This window comes from Callithrix jacchus, chromosome 6 (assembly GCF_049354715.1).
Source record: "Callithrix jacchus isolate 240 chromosome 6, calJac240_pri, whole genome shotgun sequence".
NCBI lineage: Eukaryota > Metazoa > Chordata > Mammalia > Primates > Cebidae > Callithrix > Callithrix jacchus.
This window is the reverse complement of record NC_133507.1, coordinates 36,795,202-36,819,173: the sequence shown is the minus strand read 5'-3', so window position 1 is coordinate 36,819,173 and position 23,972 is coordinate 36,795,202. Positions and strand designations below refer to the sequence as shown.

General features: G+C 48.8%; 1 protein-coding gene across 7 annotated transcripts in view; it reads left to right on the top strand.

Moving 5' to 3' along the window:
- Positions 1-23,972, top strand: part of MYO7B (myosin VIIB) — a 91,051-nt gene that overhangs the window by 54,499 nt on the left and 12,580 nt on the right. For all 7 annotated transcript variants that reach the window (XR_013518821.1, XR_004744522.3, XR_013518822.1 and 4 more), the window contains 12 exons: positions 1,108-1,202; positions 10,944-11,028; positions 12,328-12,546; positions 13,827-13,997; positions 14,639-14,848; positions 14,984-15,151; positions 17,662-17,739; positions 17,893-18,020; positions 19,233-19,359; positions 20,794-20,913; positions 22,077-22,250; positions 22,944-23,171. Coding sequence is in view for 4 of the 7 variants with exons in the window: in XM_035304143.3 (XP_035160034.1) it covers positions 1,108-1,202; positions 10,944-11,028; positions 12,328-12,546; positions 13,827-13,997; positions 14,639-14,848; positions 14,984-15,151; positions 17,662-17,739; positions 17,893-18,020; positions 19,233-19,359; positions 20,794-20,913; positions 22,077-22,250; positions 22,944-23,171 (1,803 nt within the window). In the remaining 3 variants the exon portion in view is untranslated. The remainder of the gene's footprint in view (positions 1-1,107; positions 1,203-10,943; positions 11,029-12,327; positions 12,547-13,826; positions 13,998-14,638; positions 14,849-14,983; positions 15,152-17,661; positions 17,740-17,892; positions 18,021-19,232; positions 19,360-20,793; positions 20,914-22,076; positions 22,251-22,943; positions 23,172-23,972) is intronic.

Below are 23,972 nucleotides of genomic sequence, written 5' to 3'. Positions count from 1 at the left end.
TCTGTTGGATTCTTCTGTCTTTTCTTCTTTTTTAGTCTAGCTAGTGGTCTATCTATTTCATTAATTTTTTCAGAAAAGCAGTCCCTGGATTCAATGACTTTTTGAAGAGCTTTTTGTATCTCTGTCTCCAGTTCTGCTCTGATCTTGGTTATTTCTTGTCTTATGCTAGTTTTGAAGTTTGTTTGCTCTTGGTGCTCTAGTTATTTTGGTTGTGATGTCAGGGTGTCGATTTGAGATCTTTCAAGCTTTCCGATATGGGCATTTAGTGCTATAACTTTCCCTCTTAACACTGCGTTAGCTGTGTCCCAGAGATTCTGGTATGTTGTCTCTTTATTCCAATTGGTTTCAAAGAACTTCCTGATTTCATTATTTACCCAGGAGTCATTCAGGAGCAGGTTGGTCAATTTCCATGTAGTTGTGTGGTTTTGAGTGAGTTTCTTAATCTTGAGTTCTAATTTGATGGCACTGTGGTCTGAGAGACTGCTTGTTATGACTTCAGTTATTTTGCATTTACTGAGGACTGTTTTACTTCCAGTTATATGATCAGTTTTAGAGTAAGCACCATGTGGACCAAGAAGAATTGTTTTGGGGTGGAGAGTTCTGTAGATATCTCTCAGGTCCACTTGATCCAGAGCTGAGTTCAAGTCCTAAATATCTTTGTTAATTTTCTGTCTCTATAATCTGTCGGATACTGACAGTGGGATATTAAAGTCCCCCACTATTATTGAAGGAAACATTTTTATATTGAAACAAGCATGGGGCTCTTACACAGTTGAATGCAAATGTCACATAATTTTGGGAAATAAAACACAACTTCAGGAAAATTTTGTGACCCCTCTTGAATTCTTCAGAGCAGAAATGAAGGATGCCAGATTGAATTAGCAAGAAGAAAGAGCTAACGTAAGAAGTTCTTGGATTGGGCTGGGAGGTCTAGTTGCAGCTCCTGTCTCTGAGCCACATCAAGGTCACTTTGAGGGTCCCCTTCTCTGGCCTGCCCGCCTGGGAGAAGTCTGAGAAATGCTACCTTTGGGAGACAGAGCCCTAGCCCCAGGCAGGGGCTATGGAGTGAGGGTGGGCAGCCCGGTGACAGTGTCTCTCCCGTTCCAGGATCATCAGGACACTCTGCTGGAGGTACAGAGAAGCCAGGGGCTGGATAGAGCAGCCCTCCACATCCAGAAAGTCCTGCGGGGCTACAGATACAGGTGCTGCCCCACCCCCCACCCCACCCAGCCCACTCGTGCCCACAGTGTCCCCACACAGGCCTGCAGCCCACAACCAGGATCACATGTTCCTACTGGGCCCTCCCTGGGGTTACTGAGATCTTCCAGTGTCTTCCAATTAGGGACACTGCAGCCTGTATTGGCCAGAGAATTTGTATACATTATTGAATGTCTGGAAAAATCAAAAAGCACTTCATATGCAGGAGACGGGAGCCAAACGAAGGGTCAGCCCTGCTCTCAACCAGGATTTGACATTCCACTTCAATTACGTCAAATTATATGAGTTTGGGTTGTGAGGCAGTTTGCTTTTGGAGGGAAAAAAAACCCTGGCTTTGCCTCGATTCCCTGGCCAGTAAGAGGCTACTGCTTGAGTTGCAATCCAGGATCGATGGATCAGCAGCACTGCTCCCTCGCCCCACCCTCATCTGGGTTCCTGGGCCACCATAAAAAGGGCTGGAAACCCAGGCTTGAGAAAGTGGGAGAAGACAGCCAGCCCCAGGAATAGAGAATGAGGCCACAGAGAGCAGGGCAGTGAGCAGGGGGCAGGGAGCTGGAGAGGCAGCTCTGCTGCTGGGAAGCCGGAGGCCTGCTAGGGACCAGGCCCTGTGCTGCCAATCTCAGGACAACAGGCCACATCTGACCAAGCAGGCCCACGTTGTCAGAGGCCAGGCAGGCTGGCCACCCTTACTCCCAACATTTTAAATTAAACTTTTTGTTTTCAGATTGTTGTCGATTTCCATGCAATCGTTAAGGAACAATACAGAAAGATCACCATGTACTCTTCACCCATTTCCCCCAGTAGAAACATCTTACCCCCAGGATTCCTTCTGGAGCCTCCTTTAGCCACGTCCCCTCCCTCATACCTGCCCCCAGACCTGCTTAACCCCGGAAACCTCTAATCTGTTCTCCATTTCTAGGATGTTGCCATTGCACAAATGTTATATACATGAAATTATATAAAATGCAGCCTGGGGTGGGCTTTTGTCACTCAGCGTGTTTCTCTGGAGATCCTTCCAGGTTATTGCTTGCATCTATAATATGTATATGTTTATACATACATATATATGTATACGTTATATGTGTATATGTTTTTATATATATGTATATATACACACACATCTGTAACATGTTTAAAAAGATAAAACTTTTGCCATTGAAAAAATGTTATATACAGCCAACCAGGGTGGAGTACAGTGGCACAATCTTGGCTCACTGTAACCTCTGCCTCCAGGCTCAAGCTATCCTCCCACTTCAGCCTCCAAAGTAGCTGGATCTACAGGTGCCCACCACAACACCTGGCTAATTTTTGTGTTTTTTTGTAGAGACAGGGTTTCATCATGTTACCCAGGTTGGTCTCAAACTCCTGCCCATTTTGAATTAATTTTTGTACAGATCGTGACCCTTAGGCCAAGGTTCTTTTAAATTTGTTTTCTATGGATATTGCTCCAGTATTATTCACCAAAAAAATCTATCCTTCCGTCGATGAATTGCTTTTACATCTTTATTAAAACCTAGTGGTGTGGGTCTATTTCTAGGTTCTCTCTCCTGTTCCTTTGACCACTGAATCTATCTCTCCACAATGCGACAGCATCTTGTTTATTTTAGTTATATAGTAAGTCTTAAAGCTGTGTCAACTAATTCTTCCCACTTTGCTTCTTCAAACATGTTTTAGTTATTCTAGTTCCTTTGCATTTCCATGTACATACAAAAATAATCTTGTATATATCTACAAAAAAAAAAAACCTTGTTGGGATTTTTGATAGTAATAGGCTTGTATAGTAATTTGAGAATTAACATCTCTATGAAATCCATCTTCCAATCCATGAACATGATATGTAGCTCCGTTTATTTAGATCTTATTTGATTTCATGCATTCATGTTTTGTAGTTTTTAGCACACAAACCCTGTACGTTTTATTAGATTTACGTGCATTTTTTAGCCATTATAAATGGTACTGTATTTTTCATTTTGACATTGGCATATTCATTGCTAGCAAATAGAAATATGTTGAATTTTTGTATGTTGACTTCATATCCTGCAGGCCTGCTGAACTGACTTTTTATAAATTCCTTAGAATTTTCTATGTAGATCATCCTGTCATCTGCAAATAGGGACAACTTTCTTTCTTTTTTTCTAATCCCTGTGTCTTTTATTTCCTTTTCTTGTCTATTGCAGTGGCCAGAACATCCGGTATTATTAGAGTGGTGAGAGCAGATATTTTTGCTTTGTCCTTTATCTTAGGGGGAAAGCACTCAGACTTTAACCATTAAATATAATGTTAGCTGTAGGTTTTTGACAGATGCCCTTTCTCAAGTCGAGAAAGCGTCCCATATTCCTAGTTTTCTGGGACGTTTTTATCATGAACAAGTGTTGAATATAGATTTTTTTTCTGCATCAGTTGATAATGATATGAGATTTTTCTTCTTTAGCTTTTTAATGTGTGGGTTACATTTACTGATTTTAACTATTGAATCGGCTTTGCATCCCTGGAGGGTACTCCACTTAGTCATAGCATATAATTCTTTTTTATGTTGCTGAATGCTGTTGGTTAATGTTTCATTAAGGATTTTTGCATCTATATTCATTAAGTCTGAGGATTTTTTTTCTTTTTCTTTTTTTTTTGTCTTGTCTGGTTTTGGTATCAGAGTAACACTGGCTTCACAATATGAATTAGGAAGTGTTTCTTCCTCTTCTGTTTTCTGGAAAAAAATTGTGTAGAATAGGTGTGAAATTTTCTTTAAATATTTGTCAGAAATCTCCAGTGAAAACATCTGGGTGGGCCTGGGAATTTTTTTACATGGAGTTTTTAAATTATAAATTCAATTTATTGATAGTTACGGGAATGATTCAAATGATCCACTTCATATTGAGTGAGTTGTGGTAATTTGTGCTTTCTGAGGAATTGATCCATGTTATCTAAGCTGTCAAATGTATGCATGTCAGTTTGTTCATAGTATTACCTTATTTTCTTCTTGGTATGTGCAGACTTTGTAGTGATATCCCTTGTTTCATTCCTGATATTGGCCATTTATAGCTTCCCCATTTTTTCTTTGTCAATCCTGCTAAAGATTTGTCGATTTTCTTGTCCTGGCCGGGCACGGTGGCTCACACCTGTGATCCCAGCACTTTGGAGGCCAAGGCAGGCAGATTGCTTGACGTCAGGAGTTTGACACCAGCCTAACCAACATGGTGACACCCCGTCTCCACTAAAAATACAAAGATTAGCCAGATGTGGTGGCAGGCACCTGTAATCCCAGCTACTTGGGAGGCTGAGGCAGGAGAATTGCTTGAACCTGGGAGGCAGATTGTGGTGACCCGAGATTGCCCATTGCACTCCAGCCTGGGAAACAAGAGTGAGAGTCTGTCTCAAAAAATAATAATAATAATTCTTGTTCTCTTCAAAGAACCAGGCTTTGGTTTCATTACTTCTTTTCTAATTTTTTATTTTTAACTTCCTTAATTTCTGCTCTTTCATTATTTCTCTCCTTCCAACTTTGGGTGTATTTTACCCTTCTTCTTCTAGATTCTTGAGCAGGAGATTATATTATTAATTCAAGGTTTTTCCTCTTTTCTAATGTGGAGTGATATAATCTCTCAGCACTGCTTTAGCTGTGTTTCACAAATGTTTCCATGTTATACTTTCATTGAGTTCATTCAATTTCACTTTCATTCAGAAAAAATTTTTAATTTTCCTTGAAATTTCCTCTGCAAAAATTTACAAGTATGTTGTTTAGTTTTCAAGCATTTAGAGATTTTCCTGTTATCATTTTGTCATTGACTTCTAGTTTGATTTCACTGTGGTAAGAGACACACTCTGTATTAATTGAATTCTATTAAATATGTTGAAGTTTCCTTTATGGCCCACGATACATCCTCTCTTCGTATATATTCTAAGGGCACTTGGAAAGAACATATATCTTGCTGTTATTTGGTGGCGTGCTCTGAAAAATGTCAATTAGATCTTGTTGTTGATAGGAGTGTTGAAGTCTATATTATTGCCGATTTTCTGTCTACGTGTTTTATCAATTGTTGAGTCTCTAGTTATAATTATGGATTTGCCTTTTCCATTTCAGTTTTATCATTTTCGCTCACGTATTTTGCAGCTTTGTTTGGTGAATACACAGTTAGAATTGCTATGTCTTGGTGGATGTGCTTTTTATTATCATGTAATATCCTCTGTCTCTGGTTATTTCCTTTGAAGTCAATTTTATCTGGTATTAATACAGCCACTCCTGTTTTGATTAATATTTACATGATCTTTATTTTTCATTGTTTTGCTTTCAGCCTACCTATATATGTTAAGTGAGTTTCTCATAGACGGTATGCAATTGGGTCATGTTTTTCAATCCATTCTGCCAGTCTCTGTCTTGTCATTAGCATATGTTAAATTCTCCCTTAACATTGTCAATAGATTGTTGGAAACTATGGCTTTCTAAGAATATAAAGCAGGTACTCAAATATCATTTTTCCCGCCTTGAACTCTGCCTCCCGAGTTCAAGCAATTCTCCTACCTCAGCCTCCCAGGTAGCTGGGACTACAGGCGCACGCCACCACACTCAGCTAATTTTTGTATTTTTAGTGGAGACAGGGTTTCACTATGTTGGCCAGGATGGTCTCGATCTCTTGATCTCATGATCCACCCGCCTGGGCCTCCCAAAGTGCTGGGATTACAGGCGTGAGCCACCATGCCCAGCCCAGGCTCCACTTCTAATTCTAGTTCTCTTGCTGTTCCCACTACATATGCTGTTTCTTCCTCCACTGAAGTCTTAAACCCTCAAAGTCCTTCATGAAGATTGGAATCAACTTCTAAATTCCTGTTAACGTTGATATTTTGACCTTCTTTCCTGAATCATGAATGTTCTTAGTGGCATCTAGAATGGTGAAACCTTTCCAGAAGGTTTTCAGTGACTTTACCCAGATCTATTAGAAGAATTACTATCTATGGCAGCTATAGCATTATGGCATTTATTTCTTAAATAAGACTTGACAGTTCAAATTACTCTTTGATCTATGAGCTGCAGGAAGGATGTTTTATTCACAAGCATAAAAACATTAATCTCCTTGTACGTCTTCATCAGAGTTCTTGGGTAGCCAGGTGCATTGTCAATGAGTGGTAGTATTTTGAAAGAAATCTTTTTTTTTTCTGAGCAGTAGGTCTCAATGGTGGCCTTAAAATATTCATCAAACCATGCTATAAATAGGTGTGCTGTCATCCAGGCTTTGTTGATTCCTTTCTAGATTACAGGCAGAGTAGCTTTAACATGATTGTTAAGGGCCCTAGGATTTTCAGAGTGGTAAATTAGCATTGGCTTCAGCTTAAAGTCATCAGCTTCATAAGCTTCTAATAAGAAAGTCAACCTATCCTTTAAAGATTTGAAGCCAGGCATTGACCTCTCTCTACCTGTAAAAGTCCTAGTGACGTCTTCTTCCAATATAAGGCTGTTTTGTCTACATTGAAAATCTGTTGTTTAGTGCAGCCGCATTCATCAATGACCTTAGCTAGATCCTCTGGACAACTTGTTGCAGCTTCTCCATCAGCGCTTGCTGCTTCACCTTGCACTTTTATGTTATAGAGGTGGCTTCTTTCCTTAAACCTCATGATAGCTTTTTAAAAAAATATATGTATTTTATTGCACTTTATGTTCTGGGGATCATAACATAATCCCTAGATTATGTTATGTGCAGATCATGCAGGATTGTTGCATAGGTACCTACATGGCAATGTGGTTTGCTGCCTCCATCCCCCCATCACCTATATCTGGCATTTCTCCCCATGTTATCCCTCCCCAACCTCCCTACCCCGCACTGTCCCTCCCCTATTCCCCGCCAACAGACCCCAGTGTGTGATGCTCCCCTCCCTGTGTCCATGTGTTCTCATTGTTCAATACCCACTTATGAGTGAGAACATGCAGTGTTTGATTTTCTGTTCTTGTGTCAGTTTGCTGAGAATGATGGTTTCCAGATTCATCCATGTCCCTACAAAGAACACAAACTCATCATTTTTTATGGCTGCATAGTATTCCATGGTGTATATGTGCCACATTTTTCTTGTCCAGTCTATCATGGATGGGCATTTGGGTTGGTTCCAGGTCTTTGCTATTGTAAACAGTGCCACAGTGAACATATGTGTGCATGTGTCTTTATAATAGAATGATTTATAATCCTTTGATATATACCCAGTAATGGGATTGCTGGGTCAAATGGAATTTCTATTTCTAGGTCCTTGAGGAATTGCCACAGTGTCTTCCACAGCAGTTGAACTAATTTACACTCCCACCAACAATGTAAAAGTGTTCCTCTTTCTCCACATCCTCTCCAGCATCTGTTGTCTCCAGATTTTTTAATGATCGCCATTCTAACTGGCGTGAGATGGTATCTCAATGTGGTTTTGATTGCATTTCTCTAATGACCAGTGATGATGAGCATTTTTTAATATGTTTGTTGGCCTCATAGATGTCTTCTTTTGAAAAGTGTCTGTTCATGTCCTTTGCCCGCCTTTGAATGGGTTTGTTTGTTTGTTTGTTTCTTGTAAATCTGTTTTAGTTCTTTGTAGATTCTGGATATTAGCCCTTTGTCAGATGGGTAGATTGCAAACATTTTTTCCCATTCTGTTGGTTGCCAGTTCACTCTAATGATTGTTTCATTTGCTGTACACAATCTCTGGAGTCTAATTAGATCCCATTCACCTATTTTGGCTTTTGTTGCCATGGCTTTTGGTGTTTTAGTCATGAAGTCCTTGCCTATGCCTATGTCCTGAATGGTTTTGCTTAGGTTTTCTTCTAGGGTTTCTATGGTGTTAGGTCTTATTAAGTCTTTAATCCATCTGGAGTTAATTTTAGTGTAAGCTGTCAGGAAGGGGTCCAGCTTCTGCCTTCTGCACATGGCTATCCAGTTTTCCCAACACCATTTATTAAACAGGGAGTCCTTTCCCCATTGCTTGTTTTTGTCAGGTTTGTCAAAGATCAGATAGTTGTAGATGTGTGGTGTTGCCTCCAAGGTCTCTGTTCTGTTCCATTGGTCTATATCTCTGGTATGTTACTAGTACCATCCTGTTTTGAGGAATTGTAATCCCTTGGAGGAGGAGAGGTATTCTTGTTTTGGGTGTTTTCATCCTTTTCGTGCTGGTTTCTTCCTATCTTTGTGGATTTATTTATCTGTGGTCTTTGTAGTTGGTGACTTTTGGATGGGGTCTCTGAGTGGACCTCCTTTTTGTTGATGTTGAAGTTATTTCTTTCTTTTTTTTAGTTTTCCTTCTAACAATCAGGCCCCTCTGCTGTAGGACTGCTGAGGTCCACTCCAGACCCTGCTTGCCTGGCGACCACCTGTGGTGGCTGCAGAACAGTAAGGGTTGCTGCCAGTTTCTTCTGTCTTCATCCCAGAAGAATACCCGCCAGATGTCAGCCTGAGCTCTCCTTTATGAGGTGTCTCTTTGGATATACAGGGGTTGGGGAGCTGCTTGAGGAGACAGTCTGTCCCTTATATGAGCTCAAGTGCTGAGCTGTGTGCTCCGTTTTTCTGTTCAGAGCTGCTGGGCAGGTACATTTAAGTCTGCTGCAGCAGAACTCATAACTACCTTTTTTCCCAGGTGCTCTGTCCTGGGAAGGTGGGGCTTTATTTATAATTTCCTGACATGCTGCTGCCTTTCTTCAGAGATGCCCTGCCCAGCAAGGAGTTAGCCTAGTCACAGTCTGCCAGCAGAGGTGTTGCTGAGCTGCCGTGGGCTCTGCCCAGCTGCTGTGTGAACTTCCTTGCTGTTTTGTTTATAGAAGTATAGTTAGAACTGCCTCAGTAATGTTGATCTGCCTCAGTAATGGTGGACACCCTTCCCCCACCCCACAGAGCTAGACCATCCCAGGTCCAGCCGTGGTTGCTGCAAAAGTCTCAATCCAGAGCGTTCCAGATTGCTGGTCTTTGTGGGGGTGGGACCTGATGAGCCAGGTCACCTGGCTCCCTGTTTCAGCCCCCTTTTTTTCAATTGAATGGGTGGCTGTGTCTCCCAGGCATTCCAGGCACCAGTTGAAATGGCCACCCAGATTTGTGTTAATTTTTGTGCCGAGACCCGCTGCACCAGCTGTTTGTGTTAGAAACTCGTGGCACTTTTCAGCCTGGGAGTCTCCTGGTCTGTGGGCAGTAATAACTCATTTGGAAATGCGGTGATCACTCACCCTCTGCGTTGTTCTCGCTGGGAACTGCACTCCAGAGTTGTTCCTATTCAGCCATCTTGGATCAAATCTTTATAGCTTTATGTTTTTCTTCTGCAGCTTCCTTACCTCTCTCAGCCTTCACAGAATTGAAGACAGTTAGGATCTTGCTCTGGACCGGGCTTTGACTTGAGAAAATGTTGTGGCTGGTTTGATCTTCTATCCAGACCACAAAAACTGTCTCCGTATCAGCAAGGAGGCTTTTTCACTTTCTCATCATTCACGTGTTCACTGGAGTAGCACCTTTAATTTCCTTCAGGAACTTTTCCTCTGTGTTCGCGATGTGGCCTTTGGCCTGTCTCAGCTTTCAACAGGCCTTCCTCATGAAGTTTAATCATTTCTCACTTTCTATTTAAAGTGAGGGAAATGAGATGCTTCCTTTCACATGAACACTTAGAGGCCATTATAGAGTTATTAATTGGCCTAATTTAAATATCACTGTGTCTCAGGAAATAGGGAACAGAGAAAAGGGAGAGAGAAGGGGTACTACTAGTTGGTGGGGCAGTCAGAACGCACACATTTATTGATTAAGTTCACCATCTTATATGGGTGCAATTTGTGGTGCCCCAAAACAATTCCAGTTGTAACATTAAAGATCACAGATTAGTAATAATGAAAATTTTGAAATATTACAAGAATTACCAAAATGTGATACAGACATGATATGAGCACTTGCTGTTGGAAAAATGATACCAATAGACTAGCTCACGGCTCCACAGACCTTCAATGTATAAAAATGCAATATCTGCAAAGTGCAATAGAATGAAGTGATATCATAATAAATTGAGGCATGCCCACATCTATATGCACCGAGCTCACCTGGGAGTGACTCCGCCTTGCCAGAGCCCAGTTTTCAGGTTTTCTTCTCTATGTCCAGCCCTGGGCTAGTGGCCAGGGGAGGGGCATCTGCAATAAAAAGTGAAAAGTAAGTTTTATCCCTTTATCTTTGGGGGTAGAGGGAATAAAGAAGAGTTTTCCAATAACTTTAAAAAACTGGACTGTCAGCCAGGTGTGGTGGCTCGTGCCTGTAATCCAGCACTTTGGGAGGCCACAGTGGGTGGATCATTTGAGGTCAGGAGTTCAAGACCAACCTGGACAACATGGTGAAACCCTGTCTCTACTAAAAATACAAAAATTAGCCAGGCATGGTGGCAGGTGCTTATAATCCCAGCTACTTGGAAGACTGAGGCAGGAGAATTGCTTCAACCCAGGAGGTGGAGATTGCAGTGAGCCGAGATTGTACCATTACACTCCAGCCTGGGCAACAAGAATGAAACTCCATCTAAAAAAGGAAAGACTAGTCTGTCATCATTTACAAATTTGGGTTGCTAGTAGTAGATTTTTTTGTTCCTGACCTGCCTGTGTGTCTTTTGGTCTATAACACCTTCTGAGAAAGGATCGTACATATTCATTTTTCCCAGAATTTCACTATCCCTCTTCCCTTCCAAATCAGTTTTTCTCCCCCAGAGGTTTTAAACCATCTGGGGTTGTTACACGTTGGTGGCTTGCATTGCCCTTCTAGGAAGGAGTTCCTGAGGCAGAGGCGAGCAGCCGTGACCCTGCAGGCCTGGTGGAGAGGCTACTGCAACAGGAGGAATTTCAAGCTGGTGAGAATTTCAAGCCACTCACTGGGGTGGCTGGGCCCACGAGACCCGGGGGTAACTGTCCAGTAAAAGACAGATTTGTAAAGTTTGTTTCTCTGACTGAGGGACCTCAGGCAGGAAGGATCAAATCACTCATAGGAGTGGCATAGAGGTTTACAATGATCAGACCTCAGCACCCCACACAGTCGCTTCTTAGGTAATCTCCAGCCACATGGTCTGTAGGCTTCAAAATATTTTGCAGAATCTGGGGCATCTTCAGAGCCAGACTAGGGTCCTGCTCTGGAATGGAATAACTCCTGTCTTTTCCTAACTTGCAGACCATAAAATAAGTCAATGGATTGATTATTCTTTGTTTGAAGTACTTTTTCTGTACTTAATCAAGTACTCATCATTCTGTACTTTTTCAAGTACTCATTTATTAATGAGTATCTGCTCAAAAAAAAAAAGAACTAGAGCAACTATGGCTGTGCCCATGTCACTTGGCCACTTGCTTTTGTCATGGATGTAACTGGTTGTGACATGAAATGGTCACATCAGCAAGACTGGCCCCGGGCCCGCCTGCACTCTGTGCTCACCAAGGGCATGACAGTAGCTGACCTGTGTGGAGTGGTTCCTTGGGGCCCATTGCTTCACATAATCATTTTATTTAATATTAAACCAACTCCGTACTTCAAGGAACTGAGGCATGGAGGGGTTGAGGGGTTTCCCCAAGAACATGAAACTAGTAAACCACAGAGCTGGGGTTGTGATGAGGGGCCATGACTTGGAAGCTCTTAAGCCAACCCATTGGGTGGGTACTTGGCAAGCTCAGGGACTGCCGTGGCCCAGGAGATGTTTGCAGCACTGACGTGGGGGTTCATCCATTTCTTATCGCCCTTTTACTTTAAAGATGCCCTGAGAGATTTGCTTGGCCGCAGACCTCCACACAGGTGCCCTAGCCCATGGGCAAGTCAGCTGAACTTGGCTGGCAGATGTGGATGGCAGGGCCTCAGGAGTCCACTCTCCCGTGTGAAATCCATGTCCATTCTGTCTATCCACAGCCCCAAGGAGGCCACTTTATTATTTATGCTATTTCACAAGGGCTTATTTAGCACTTATTTGCACATCAGGCTCTATTCTAAGTACTTCGTAAGTAATAACTCACTATTCTCGTGTTCATAGGTGTGTACCATTCTAGCACCAGCCCTTTGCCAAAACAAAACTAGCTGTAAATCTATCTCGCATGGTCTCCTGGGGAGCACCCCTTTGTTCCCTGGGGAAGGCATTCTCGCCCCTGAGCCCACCTCCCTCTTGCCTCTGCAGATCCTCGTGGGCTTTGAGCGCCTGCAGGCTATGGTCCGGAGCCAGCTGCTGGCAAGGCAATACCAGGCCATGCGGCAGAGGATGGTCCAGCTGCAGGCCCTGTGCAGGGGATACTTGGTGCGCCAGCAAGTCCAGGCCAAGAGGAAGGCAGTGGTAGTCCTTCAGGCCCATGCCAGAGGCATGGCTGCCCGGCGAAACTTCCAGCAGAGGAAAGCCAGTGTAAGTGGTCACCTGGCCTCTTGGGCAGGTGGGGCTGCCTGGGGCCCCATTGGGTGAGGGCAAGAAGGAAGCATGAGTGACTGTGTAGAGAGCTCACCAGAAACACTTTGGAAAATCCCCCTGCCCCTGCCCCCATCACAAGCCAAGACATTAAAATCTGTTCAATTACTCAAGAGCACAGCAAGGATACAGGACACAAGAGGCAAATTAGCAGGCACCTGGGCTGAGATGTAGATATCACAAGAGACACACCCACTTCTCCCTGTTCAAAGTCAGTGCTACAATGACTCTGCAAGGCTAGGGAGCTGTGGCCGCCACCCAGGGGCATGCAAGGTATATCAAGGGAGAGGCAACAGGTCAACTGGACAGCCTTAGCCTTGAACCTGGAAGGTGAGCTCAGGTCCCCTCCCTTTCACCTTGGAGATGAGTTTGGGGGCAGGGATGGCCAGTCCCCTGGAAGGTGCAGCAAACCTGGACCAGACAAGCTGCGAAAGGCCCCAGTTCCATGGAAGAGAGCAAAGTGTCCTGGCTACTGGGCTACGTGCGACAGCTTAGGGACAGAGAAATGTTAATATCAAGGGGAGGTGCTGACTGTCTGGGGGCTGGGAAGACAGGGAGCAGGAGGACAGCACCAACAAAATTATCCCATTTCCTCCCTTGAGTACTGAGACTCAGTCTTCACACTTGGCTCATTTGGAAGTTGTGATAAGGCAAAGGGGCTAGGATAATGTCGACTTCTGCTCCATGGATGAAAACTTGGTCTACTGAGCACAGTGCTAATAAATACAGTGAACAGAGCAAGTGAGAGGATGCACCCCCAGACACATCAGCGACATGTGTCGGCACCCACGTGCCCCCAGCTGGCTGCAAAACAGTCTGATCTTTGACTTCGTTACTGCAGCCCCTGGGACATCTCCTGGTAGAACCTTGATGCCCTTTGAATGAAGGGACCTGAGCAGTGGTTGTGAGGCCGAGTTCCTGGGGGGGCGTCCCTGGAGTTTGAAGGGGTCCCTTAAAAACCATCGGATGGCAGAGACAAGCAGCAACCTCACCTCTCCAGAGCTCTGATCATCACTGGGAAAGGGAAAGCCCTGGCTGGTTGACCTCTGACCACCCTAGCTGTTAAAATCCATTACTTCAGAGCAGAATATTGATTTGGGCAGATGATGGCAGGATGAGGCTTACTTGGCTTCTGGGAGGTCCCTGCCCTGTGGAGTAAGCAGAGCTGGGCCCCATGAGTCCTGCTGGGCCCGTGGGAACCTTTCCCCATGGGTGTGCAGGTACCGCTGGTCATCCCGGCTGAGGCCCAGAAGAGCCAAGGCGCTCTCCCTGCCAAGAAGCGCAAATCTATCTATGACACTGTCACCGACACAGAGATGGTGGAGAAGGTGTTTGGCTTCCTCCCTGCCATGATCGGGGGCCAGGAGGGTCAGGCCCCACCGCGCTTTGAGGTAACACAAGCCTGGTGTCCACAATCCGGCCCAGGGTGGAGATAGGGAAGCCTACCCAGTCCTTGACCTCAGTCCACCTCTCGGCTCCCCGAGAAGCCAGAGTGGTGGCAAAGTGTGTGCTGCAGCCCACTGATCCTGCACAGAAGAGGGGAGCGTGCACGGGTTCTGTGGTCAAAGCCTTCAAGTCAGGCAGGTTTCCCACCTGCAAGACTTCCTAGAGCCTTCTCTACCAATGCTACTGAGCTCTCCATCATGCAGCATCCCCCAAGTATATTTGACCCCACCTGGGCACCCCCAGAGCACCTTCGAGGCCACTGCTCTGCAGTGTGACTGGGGAAGCTTCAGTGAGGATGGTGCATGCAGCAGAGGACAGTGTCTGAGGGTGGGGCCAGAAGGGGAGAGGGCAAGAGGAGCACTGACCCTGCCCAGCAGGGAGGAGGGAGGAGGTGTGTAGAGAGCCCTGTGCTGGCACACCGCAGCCCATCTGAGCCTGCTGAATGTGGGCATGGGTGGTCCCCAGCACCTGAGGGAGTGGGGTAACACCACAGCCCCCGTGCTGCCCGGCCTGCTGGACAGCCAGCTGATACATTGGTTGTTACCTAAAAGCCCTGCTGACCTGTGTTCTCCCTTGCTGTCCCCAGGATCTAGAATCAAAGACCGAGAAGCTGCCTGAGGTTGACCTGGACGCAATCCCCATGGTGGAGGAGCCTGAGGAGGATGTGGATGGCCTGGCTGAGTACACCTTCCCCAAGTTTGCTGTGACTTACTTCCAGAAGTCAGCCAGCCACACCCACATCCGGCGGCCCCTCCGATACCCGCTGCTCTATCACGAAGATGACGCCGACTGCTTGGTACCAGGGTTCACTGGCTTCTAGTGGGCTCAGGCCAGCCCCAAGCCTGTGGTCTGAGTTATGGCTCAGGGGGAAGAAAGAAGGGGCTGGGGTCACCGCTGGGTTCCCACTGTGGCTTCTGTCTTGCTTCCCCAGGCCGCCCTGGCCGTGTGGAACTTCATCCTGAGGTTCATGGGCGACCTCCCAGAGCCAGTTCTGTATGCGAGGAGCCGCCAGCAGGGCGGCTCAGTAATGCCGCAGATCCAAGACACGCTGGGCAGGGGGCGTGGTGCCCAAGCTCTACAGCATGGTGGATCTGCACAGGCAAGTGAGGGGCAGCAGGGGGCAGAGGAGGGCGACACCCGCCAGGTGCCTACCAGGGCCCAGGCCCTGGGGCAGCTGGGCAGAACGGAAAGGCAAGACCTGGAGCCTCTCCTCAGCCTCACCCACTGAACCAAGCCCCCAGCCCAGGGCATGGGCACTTGCAGTCTTGAACCGTGCTCGGGAACTCATGAATCTCCACCCCGGGCTTTTTGAATTATACAGTCATTAATGGAGAGGGTGCCCTAGACTGAGTATTGGGTGTGACTTGAGCCAGATTCAGATGCACATAGCAATGATAACAATAGGTGTTATTGACTGACAGCCTGCTATGTGCCAGTTGCTTCTCTTCATTCAATTCCCAGGTGGGCCAACCCTACAAGGTAGGAATGACTGTGGTTATTTATAGCTAAAGAAAGAAAGAACTGAAATGACCTGCCCCCATTTGCAGCAGATATGTGTATGGAACCTGGGCTTTGAATCCATTCTGCTGAATTCAAAGACCAAACTCCTGACCCGTGTTCTACCCTGCCCTCTAATAAGAGTGCGGTGACTCAAGCCTGTAATCCCAGCACTTTGGGAGGCTGAGGCGGGTGGATCATGAGGTCAAGAGATCGAGACCATCCTGGTCAACATGGTGAAACCCCGTCTCTACTAAAAATACAAAAAATTAGCTGGGCATGGTGGCGCGTGCCTGTAATCCCAGCTACTCAGGGGGCTGAGGCAGGAGAATTGCCTGAACCCAGGAGGCAAAGGTTGCGGTGAGCCGAGATCGCGCCATTGCACTCCAGCCTGGGTAACAAGAGCGAAACTCCATCTCAAAAAAAAAAAAAAAAAGTTAATTCACATCCATTTTTGGTCAGAAGTCCTTCCTAAGGTCCATTTTCATGCTGTAATCTTAGAGGAATTAACCAAAAACAGTCCAAAAAAATTACATAGCAGTGACAGCACTCAGTGGCCCACCAGTGGCAGGAGCCCATGACTGCACCATGTGGCCAGGTGACCAGCTGGGACTCAGCTCAATACCTGTGGGGTCCTGTGTGCAGACTGCATAGGAATCTACAAGAGTCTGTAGCCTCATCACATGCCAACCTTGTCCAGGAATTATAGAGAACTGCCCAGGCCCAAGCACTGACTCCCTGATCTCTGGAGATGTGGGCTTTGCCAGAGTGTGTTAGATATCCATAGCTGTGTAACAGATCACCCCCTCTCCAAATCTAACTCCTTAAAATCGCACGCAATTCATTACTCACACAGTTTCTGAGGATCAGGAGCAGCTTAGCTGCATAGTTCCTATTCAGGGTTCCTCATGAGGTTGCTATCAAGCTGTCCCCCAGGGCTGTTGTCAACTTGACAGCTGGAGGGGTGGCTCCCAAGAGGGCTCACTCACATGGCTGTTGGTAAGAGGCCTCAGTTCCTTGCCACGTGGGCCTTTCCACAAAGCTGCCTGGGCATCCTCACAACATGGCTTCCCCCAGCATGAACTATCCAATAAGGAAAGCAAGAAGGAAGGAGCAAATGTTCAGTCTTGGAAGTCACATACCTGGGGCTGTGGGAGGGGCCCACACAGGGCAGGAATTTCAGGAGGCAGGGATCACAGGGGCCACCTTGGAGACTAGCAGCCACTCAGGGAAAGACTCTGGGAGGCAGTCCAACCAAACAGCACCTCTGGAGGGTGGACATGGGGAGAAGCAGGACTGGCTTCCCAGAGATCAGATCTCAGGTTTTCCTTCCTGCACCTCTTATTAAGTACCCGTGATGTGCCCCAGGCACAGAGCAGTGACTCCAGCAAGCCTCACTGCCCACGGACTTTGCCAGCTCATGTGTTTCATAGCCAGCCCCTGCATGGTGAACCAGCTTTGACACAGCCAGGAGCTACTGCCTCGCCCTGGACCAGGCTGACCCCCACCCAAGCCCAGTCCCATGCTGAGCTCCAATTGTGGCAGCAAATTCTTCTCATGACACCATCATGAGAAGGTGCAGCCTCTGCCTAAGGATAGCAGCAGGTCCTAGTGGCTGGCAGCCAGCCCCTCCCTCCCACCTGGCCTTCCCACCCCTGCCCCTGCTCTCCCTATCCCCTACAGAGCACCTTGCAGTGGCAGAGGTGATTCATCTGCCATCTTTACTGAGAATGACCATGATCTAGGGCTGTCCTAAGCACCTGGGCTCAGACCCAGTCCTACCTCCCAGGGGTGTACTGGGGAGAAGCACAAGCTTTGGTATCAGAATAGCTCTGAGCCCCTCCCTGAGGGCTGGTGACCCACTGAGCAGATTTTGTCTAGTCTCTTGCCTTCCGTGAGCCTCTGTTTCCACATCTGGAAGTGAGGATGGGGACATGCACCTGTGTGTGTGGTAAAGCTCTACTGAGCTGAGGGACTGCATGGTGCTTCATAAATTGGGCCAGGAAATGGCTGGGTGAGAGGGACACATGCTCCACCCCAGGTGGCTGTGGGGTCAGCATCACTGAGATGAGCCCAGGCTCACCTTCCTGCCGGAACTGTCTCCTTCCACAGAGACCTGGCCGCAAGGCCAAAGGAACCAAGGATATCTCCTCCATGAAGCTGAAGCGGTCCTCCCGGCTCACGGGCCAGGTGAGCCCAGGGCACAGAACCTCTGTCTGCTCTCAACTCTGCTCTTGGCTGCTGCAGGGTTCTAGTCTATTGCTTCCCTCCCCTTGCACCAGTTTCCTATTTGGCATATGGGGAGAATCATAGCTTTCCTGATGCCTGCCTTTGACTTTCAAGGTGGCCAGCCAGCTGAGCATTGGAGAGGAGGCATTGGAGCCTGATGGCCTTAGTGCAGATCGGCCCATGTCCAACCTGGAGAAGGTGCACTTCATCGTGGGCTATGCCATCCTGCGGCCCAGCCTCAGGTCAGTTCCCACTCCCATCCCACCTCCATTCAGAGCATGGCTCTCAGCCATGGCCATAGCCTCCTCCCCCACCTTCCCCATGACACCTCCCTGTCCTGTGGCCTGCAGGCTGGGTCTCAGGATAGCAGACATTTTAAGCAAGAAAGGATCATGATCATATTTGACTTCCAGAAAGACCTCCCTGGCAATGTGGTAGGATGGAACCTGTGACTGGAAGGTCAGGCAGGGCTGCTACAGAGGTCCAGAGAGAGCAATGAGGAATTGCAGGAGACAGGTGTCAGCATATGATGGTGGGTTGGATTGGGGGAATGAAGGGATGGGAGGCTCCAGGATGACCCTCAGATTTCCAGTTTGGGTGAATGGCTGATGGCGATCCCTGAAGACCACAGGAAGAGGAGGGACAGGATCTCACAGAGCCGACCATGCACATCACCTCCCAGCTCTGTTCAGTGCCGTCCTTTCACAGTAGACATTGGCTTTGGTGGGAACATTTACACCACACAAATAAGCAGATGCTATGAATTGGGCTTTTCTTCCTGGGAGAGCTGGTTGATAAACATTTACCAGCACACCACTGAGTATTAGGGGAAAGATGCTGGCCTCTGGAGATGTGGGATTTGAGGTGCTAATGGGACACTTTTATAACGTGATAGAGGCTTGAGTCCATGGGGAAGGATGCAGGAGAGAACCGCCCCCAGCACACCCCTGCCAGTAGTGGGAAGGCTCCATAGCCTGTGGGAGCGGGAAGGGTCAGGAGATGGGGCTGAGTGGCTCCCATGAAGTCCTCACCTTTCTGTCTGCTGTGGAGGGGAAGGGCTGCATTCAGGAAGGGAGGTGGGGCCTCCAGGCAGAGGGAGAAATGACTGCAGTCACTGTGAGTAGTTCAATGCTCCGCACGTCTGGGAGCAGATGGGCTGTCCACGGGGCACGGCTCCTGAGGACAGGGCTGTGACTGGAGAAACCACTCCTTCCTGAGGCCGAGTCCCACCCTAAAAGACCAATAGCACGGGCCGTGGGAGAGGAATGGAGTAGGGATGCAGAGCCTGGTGGCACAGTCCTCGGAGAGGAGGAGGCTAGGCAGGGCCCCGGTGCTGGAGGGGTGCCCTGCAGAGGGGACCTCCAGGGGTGCAGAAGAGCTGTATGCCCAGGTACCTCTGTCTCTTATCCTTCTCTAGCCCCTAGCCTACTATCCCAGTGGTCTGTATTTTTCAGGGATGAGATTTACTGTCAGATCTGCAAGCAGCTCTCGGAGAACTTCAAAACAAGCAGCCTGGCCCGGGGTTGGATCCTGCTCAGCCTCTGCCTTGGCTGCTTCCCACCCTCAGAGAGGCTCATGAAGGTGAGAGGGCCCAGGAGGGCCGGCAGGGGGCAGGTCCACAAATCCTAGTCCGTGGCCTGTTTCTCCTGCTTCTGCAGGCCAGGTGGGCAGCCATGCCTGTGCTTCTGCAGGCCTCAGTTTCCCCTTGTGGAGAAAAGACCCCTACTCCTGGCTCCTTCCAGCTGCTATGCAGGGTCTGCAGGGCCATTTCACGTTGACTCAGGTGCCAGGATGGCTCTTCAAGACTAAATGAGAAGGTAGATGACACGGGCCTTGAAAAGACAGGTGACCAGGAGTTGGCCCTGCCTGGAGATGGGCCACAGTGCCTATTTCTAGTCCTTATGACTGAAAATGGAGGTGGCCCCAAGCTTCACTGATTTAATATACCTTTAAATACTGATTATAAAAGGAATATGTGGAAATGCAGAGCACCTAAAATGAAAATAAAAGTCATCCCCACTCCCAGAGGGAACTTCCATTCATATTTTCTTCCAGCCTTTTGTAGTGTTATCATGTCCTTGTGATCAAACAGAAAACACTTTCTCACATGTCCCCTTGGGGACAGCAGGAACCAGAGTCACTGAGGCCATTGTTCACGGCACTCGAGTTCCTCCTGACACCAGTAAACCTTCTAGGCTATCCCTCCCCACGCCAAGGCAGAAGAAACAAAATCTCTCTGTAGGACAAAAAGATATTCAACACATTTTCTCGAACATGTTTGGGACATGGAGTCTTCTGCTTTTTTTTTTTTTTTTTTTTTTGAGACAGAATCTTGCTGTCACCCAGGCTGGAGTGCAGTGGCACGCTCTTGGTTCACTGCAACTTCTGCCTCTCAGGTTCAAGCGATTCTCCTGACTCAGTTTCCCGAGTAGCTGGGATTACAGGCACACGCCGCCATGCCAGGCTAATTTTTGTGTTTTTAATGGAGATGGAGTTTCACCATGTTGGCTAGGCTGGTCTCGAACTCCTGACCTCAGGTGATCCGTCTCAGCCTCCCAAAGTGCTGGGATGACAGGCATGAGCCACCACACCTGGCCTTGCATTTTTCATTTACTGTCTTCATGATTTTTCTCATGGTCTCAGCCTCCCACATGCTAGCTTTGATACCTTGCTGTCCCAAAAGGCACTGGAGTTGTGGGTGGGTATTTAGAGTCCATCTTCCAGTCATCATCACCATAGATGCCACCATGATCAAAAACCATACATCCACCTTTAGGATAGGCCTGAATCACTGTGACAAAGAGTGTGCACACCACAAGACTATGCACCGTTTAAAATGCGTTGCCAAACTGCCTCTCAGAAACATGCTGATCCATGTTCCATCTCATGGGTGTGAGGGTGCCCCTCAATGCACCTTATACACTGAGTATTAGAATTTTTAGTCCACCTGGGTGGTGAATAGAAACTGGCCTCCATTCTGAGTGTCTTCTCTCCTCTCCCCTCCTCACCCACCAGTATCTACTGAACTTCATTGGCCAAGGGCCGGCGACCTATGGGCCTTTCTGTGCTGAGCGCCTGAGACGCACCTATGCCAATGGGGTGCGTGTGGAGCCCCCTACCTGGCTGGAGCTGCAGGTAGGTGCTGGCAGGGGTGGGAGTGAACAATGGGGTGGTGCAGGGACCCACAGCACAGCTCATGGGGTGCCTTCTCCTAGAACAGAGAGATTTATCCTCCAAGCCAGTTGTCCCTGTGAGTCCCCCTGGGGCTCAGCCTCCCCAGGGGTGACTCCCACCTCCAAGTCCGTATTCCCTTAGGGCCCCACTAGCTAAGGGGAAGATCACCTGACCCATTCGTTAGCATGACAGTGTGCCAGCTGCTTCCAGCTCTCCCTTCCAAGGGCATTTCACCTGGTGAAAAGGGCAGCGGTCACACCACGGCTGGCATCCTTGGTGGCACTGCTGTTGGATGTGTGTGCCACCCCCACCTGCTTTGGCAACTGTGTCATCTGTGAATTCTCACTGTTTTCTCAGGAAGGGTCATTCAGAACAGCCAGCCAGGGTGGCGAGGGACATGGACTGGACTCTTCTGCTTTTTTTTTTGAGACAGAATCTTGCTCTGTCACCCAGGCTGGAGTGCAGTGGCACAATCTTGGTTCACTACAACCTCTGCCTCCCGGGTTCAAGCACCCTGCTCTACACATAGCTCTGGCCCCAGCCTAACCCTGGCAGGTGTTCGCCCTGTGGCCTGAGGTGCCCTATACCAGGAGCTGCGGGTCACTTCCGCTGTACTTTCTTTCTGTTCTCACCCTGCCCACAAGCCCACAGGGCCTCCCTTCCACGAGCCCTGGAATTGTAGGTGAACTTGCAGTAGCTGTGCATGTTGACACAGGGGAATAATATGTAAAGGCCCCAAAATGTTCCCGAGTCCTGGACTCAGATTCCCAAGAGCTCCCGATCTTCTGTGAGGTGAAGTCGAGAGCTTAGGGTTCTCATAAAAGCAGCCACTACAGTCTGAGGCTGCTCCCCATCCTCAGAGGTCCAAAAGGATCTGGCCACCTGCAGCTAACATTGCTCTTGCCTGGTGGCTGTATTCCCAGCTGCAAACACCTGTTGGCCTGAATTTTGTTTTCCATGCCAAGCCCCTGGCCTGGAGCTTCAGAGACCCCCTCACCAGGGAATCCACAGGATGTCAATCAGGGCCCATGGGCTGGGAAGAGGAGGGAAGTGGTGGATGGGGGTGCCAGCCTACTGTCCACAGGTTCTGAGAGGCCAGGGGCCTGAATCTCATCTGTGCCCAGGCTGTCAAGTCCAAGAAGCACATCCCCATCCAGGTCATCTTGGCCACTGGAGAGAGCCTGACTATCCCCGTGGACTCAGCCTCCACATCTCGGGAAGTGTGCGTGCACATCGCTCACAAGCAGGGCCTCAGCGACCACCTGGGCTTCTCCCTCCAGGTCGCCGTGTACGACAAGGTACCAGCCAGGCCCTCTGCCCTTCAGCTGCCTCCTTCCTGCACCCAGGCAGAGCACCCAAGGCTCAAGCCCTCTCACCTTTCCAGCCTAGCCACCGCCTGCCCTCCCAGCCGCCAGGCACAGGCAGGTGCACAGGTGCATGCACAGCAGGCAGCCTGTCCTCTGCACTCACGTGTCACCTCACGGCTGCACCTCAGCCCCAGCAGTGCCGCGTGCACACCTGATCCCCCACCCCGCAGTAGTCATGCACAGACATCAGGCACTCACACCAGTCTCCTGCTCCAAACCCCCTCACGCCCAGGGGCTGTGGACAGCCCTGCAGCAAACATGGAGGGTCACACTAGTACAGCCCCTCACTGCCCACAAAGGAACCCCCAATTCCATGCCCACACCCTTAGACTCAGACACACAGCTGTCAGCCCCAGCTCAGGCACTGGGGCTGAGTCACGTCGGCCAGACTCAAGTCTGCCTCCTTAGGGAAGGGGCCTCAGGGAGAGTAATGGGGAGTGTCAGATAGGACATGGCTGCATGGAGAAACCCTTCGGATGTCTGAGAGGGCTCAGCAGTGTCCACTCAGCCCACACTGGGCACCAAGGGCCCCAAATCCTGTCCTCCACGTGCAGGAGCTGATGGTGGGAGTCCCCATGGGGTGGGGCATGCACTAACACCCGCTCCCCCCGACTCTGGCTTCAGTTCTGGTCCCTGGGCAGCGGGCGCGACCATGTGATGGATGCCATTGCCCAGTGTGAGCAGCTGGCCCAGGAGAGGGGCGAGAGCCACCGCCAGTCACCCTGGCGCATCTACTTCCGGAAGGAATTCTTTACCCCCTGGCACAACTCCCAGGAGGACCCCGTCAGCACTGAGCTCATTTACCGCCAAGTCATCCACGGAGTCTGGTCTGGCGAGTACAGCTTCGAGAAGGTGAGGGGCCTGAGAGCCAGGGAGACATCCCATAGAGGAGGCACCCTGCTGGCTTCTGAGGCCAGGTAGAAGGTGGAGGAGCAGGAGCCCGAGGGCAGAGGAACAGGGGCCAGGCAAGGGGGTTACAGGGGTGCAGGTCCCTTCCAGGCCCAGCCTCCGTTTCCTCCACCCTTAGGCCACAGGTTGGTCCAAGCCTATACGTGGTTCCAGCAGTAGGTCCCAGAGGGCCCAGGCCTGCCTGGCCTCACCTCTCCTGCTCTGTTTATGGGCAGTGGGACCTGGTGGTCAAGAACGTGGCCTTGGAGCCCTCGGCCTGAGTCTGAATCCCACTCCCCCTCTTCTTGGTATTGTGGCCTTGGAAAGTCCTGTCACCGCTGAGCCTTGGGCCCTCATCTGATTTGCGGGGCTCGTGGGGGGCCCTCATTTGGACTGTGCAGAGTGTACCGAGAGCTCTTTTGTAGGGTGATCATGAGAAAGGAGAGAGATTGTGCCCCTGAAGTTCTGGGGGCAGCAGGCACAAACCTCCCTGTACCGAGTCAGGAAGATGCTGTTCCAGGACCCACTGGAGGCAGCTGAAGCAGCCCGGGAAGCCTGCCTGGAACAGGCATGGGCAGGGAGTGGCAGGGACCAGGCTCCCAGAGGCTTTGGTATCACAGAGGGAAGGGGCTCCTTGGGTCCCTGGTGTGCTGGGCCGCACTGGTAACTCAAAAAGGCTCCTGTCCAGCTGAGCCCTGGCAGAAACCCCGCAGGGGTGGCCACTGGTCTCCCTTGACAAGCAAGGACTGGAGCTCACATGAGGGA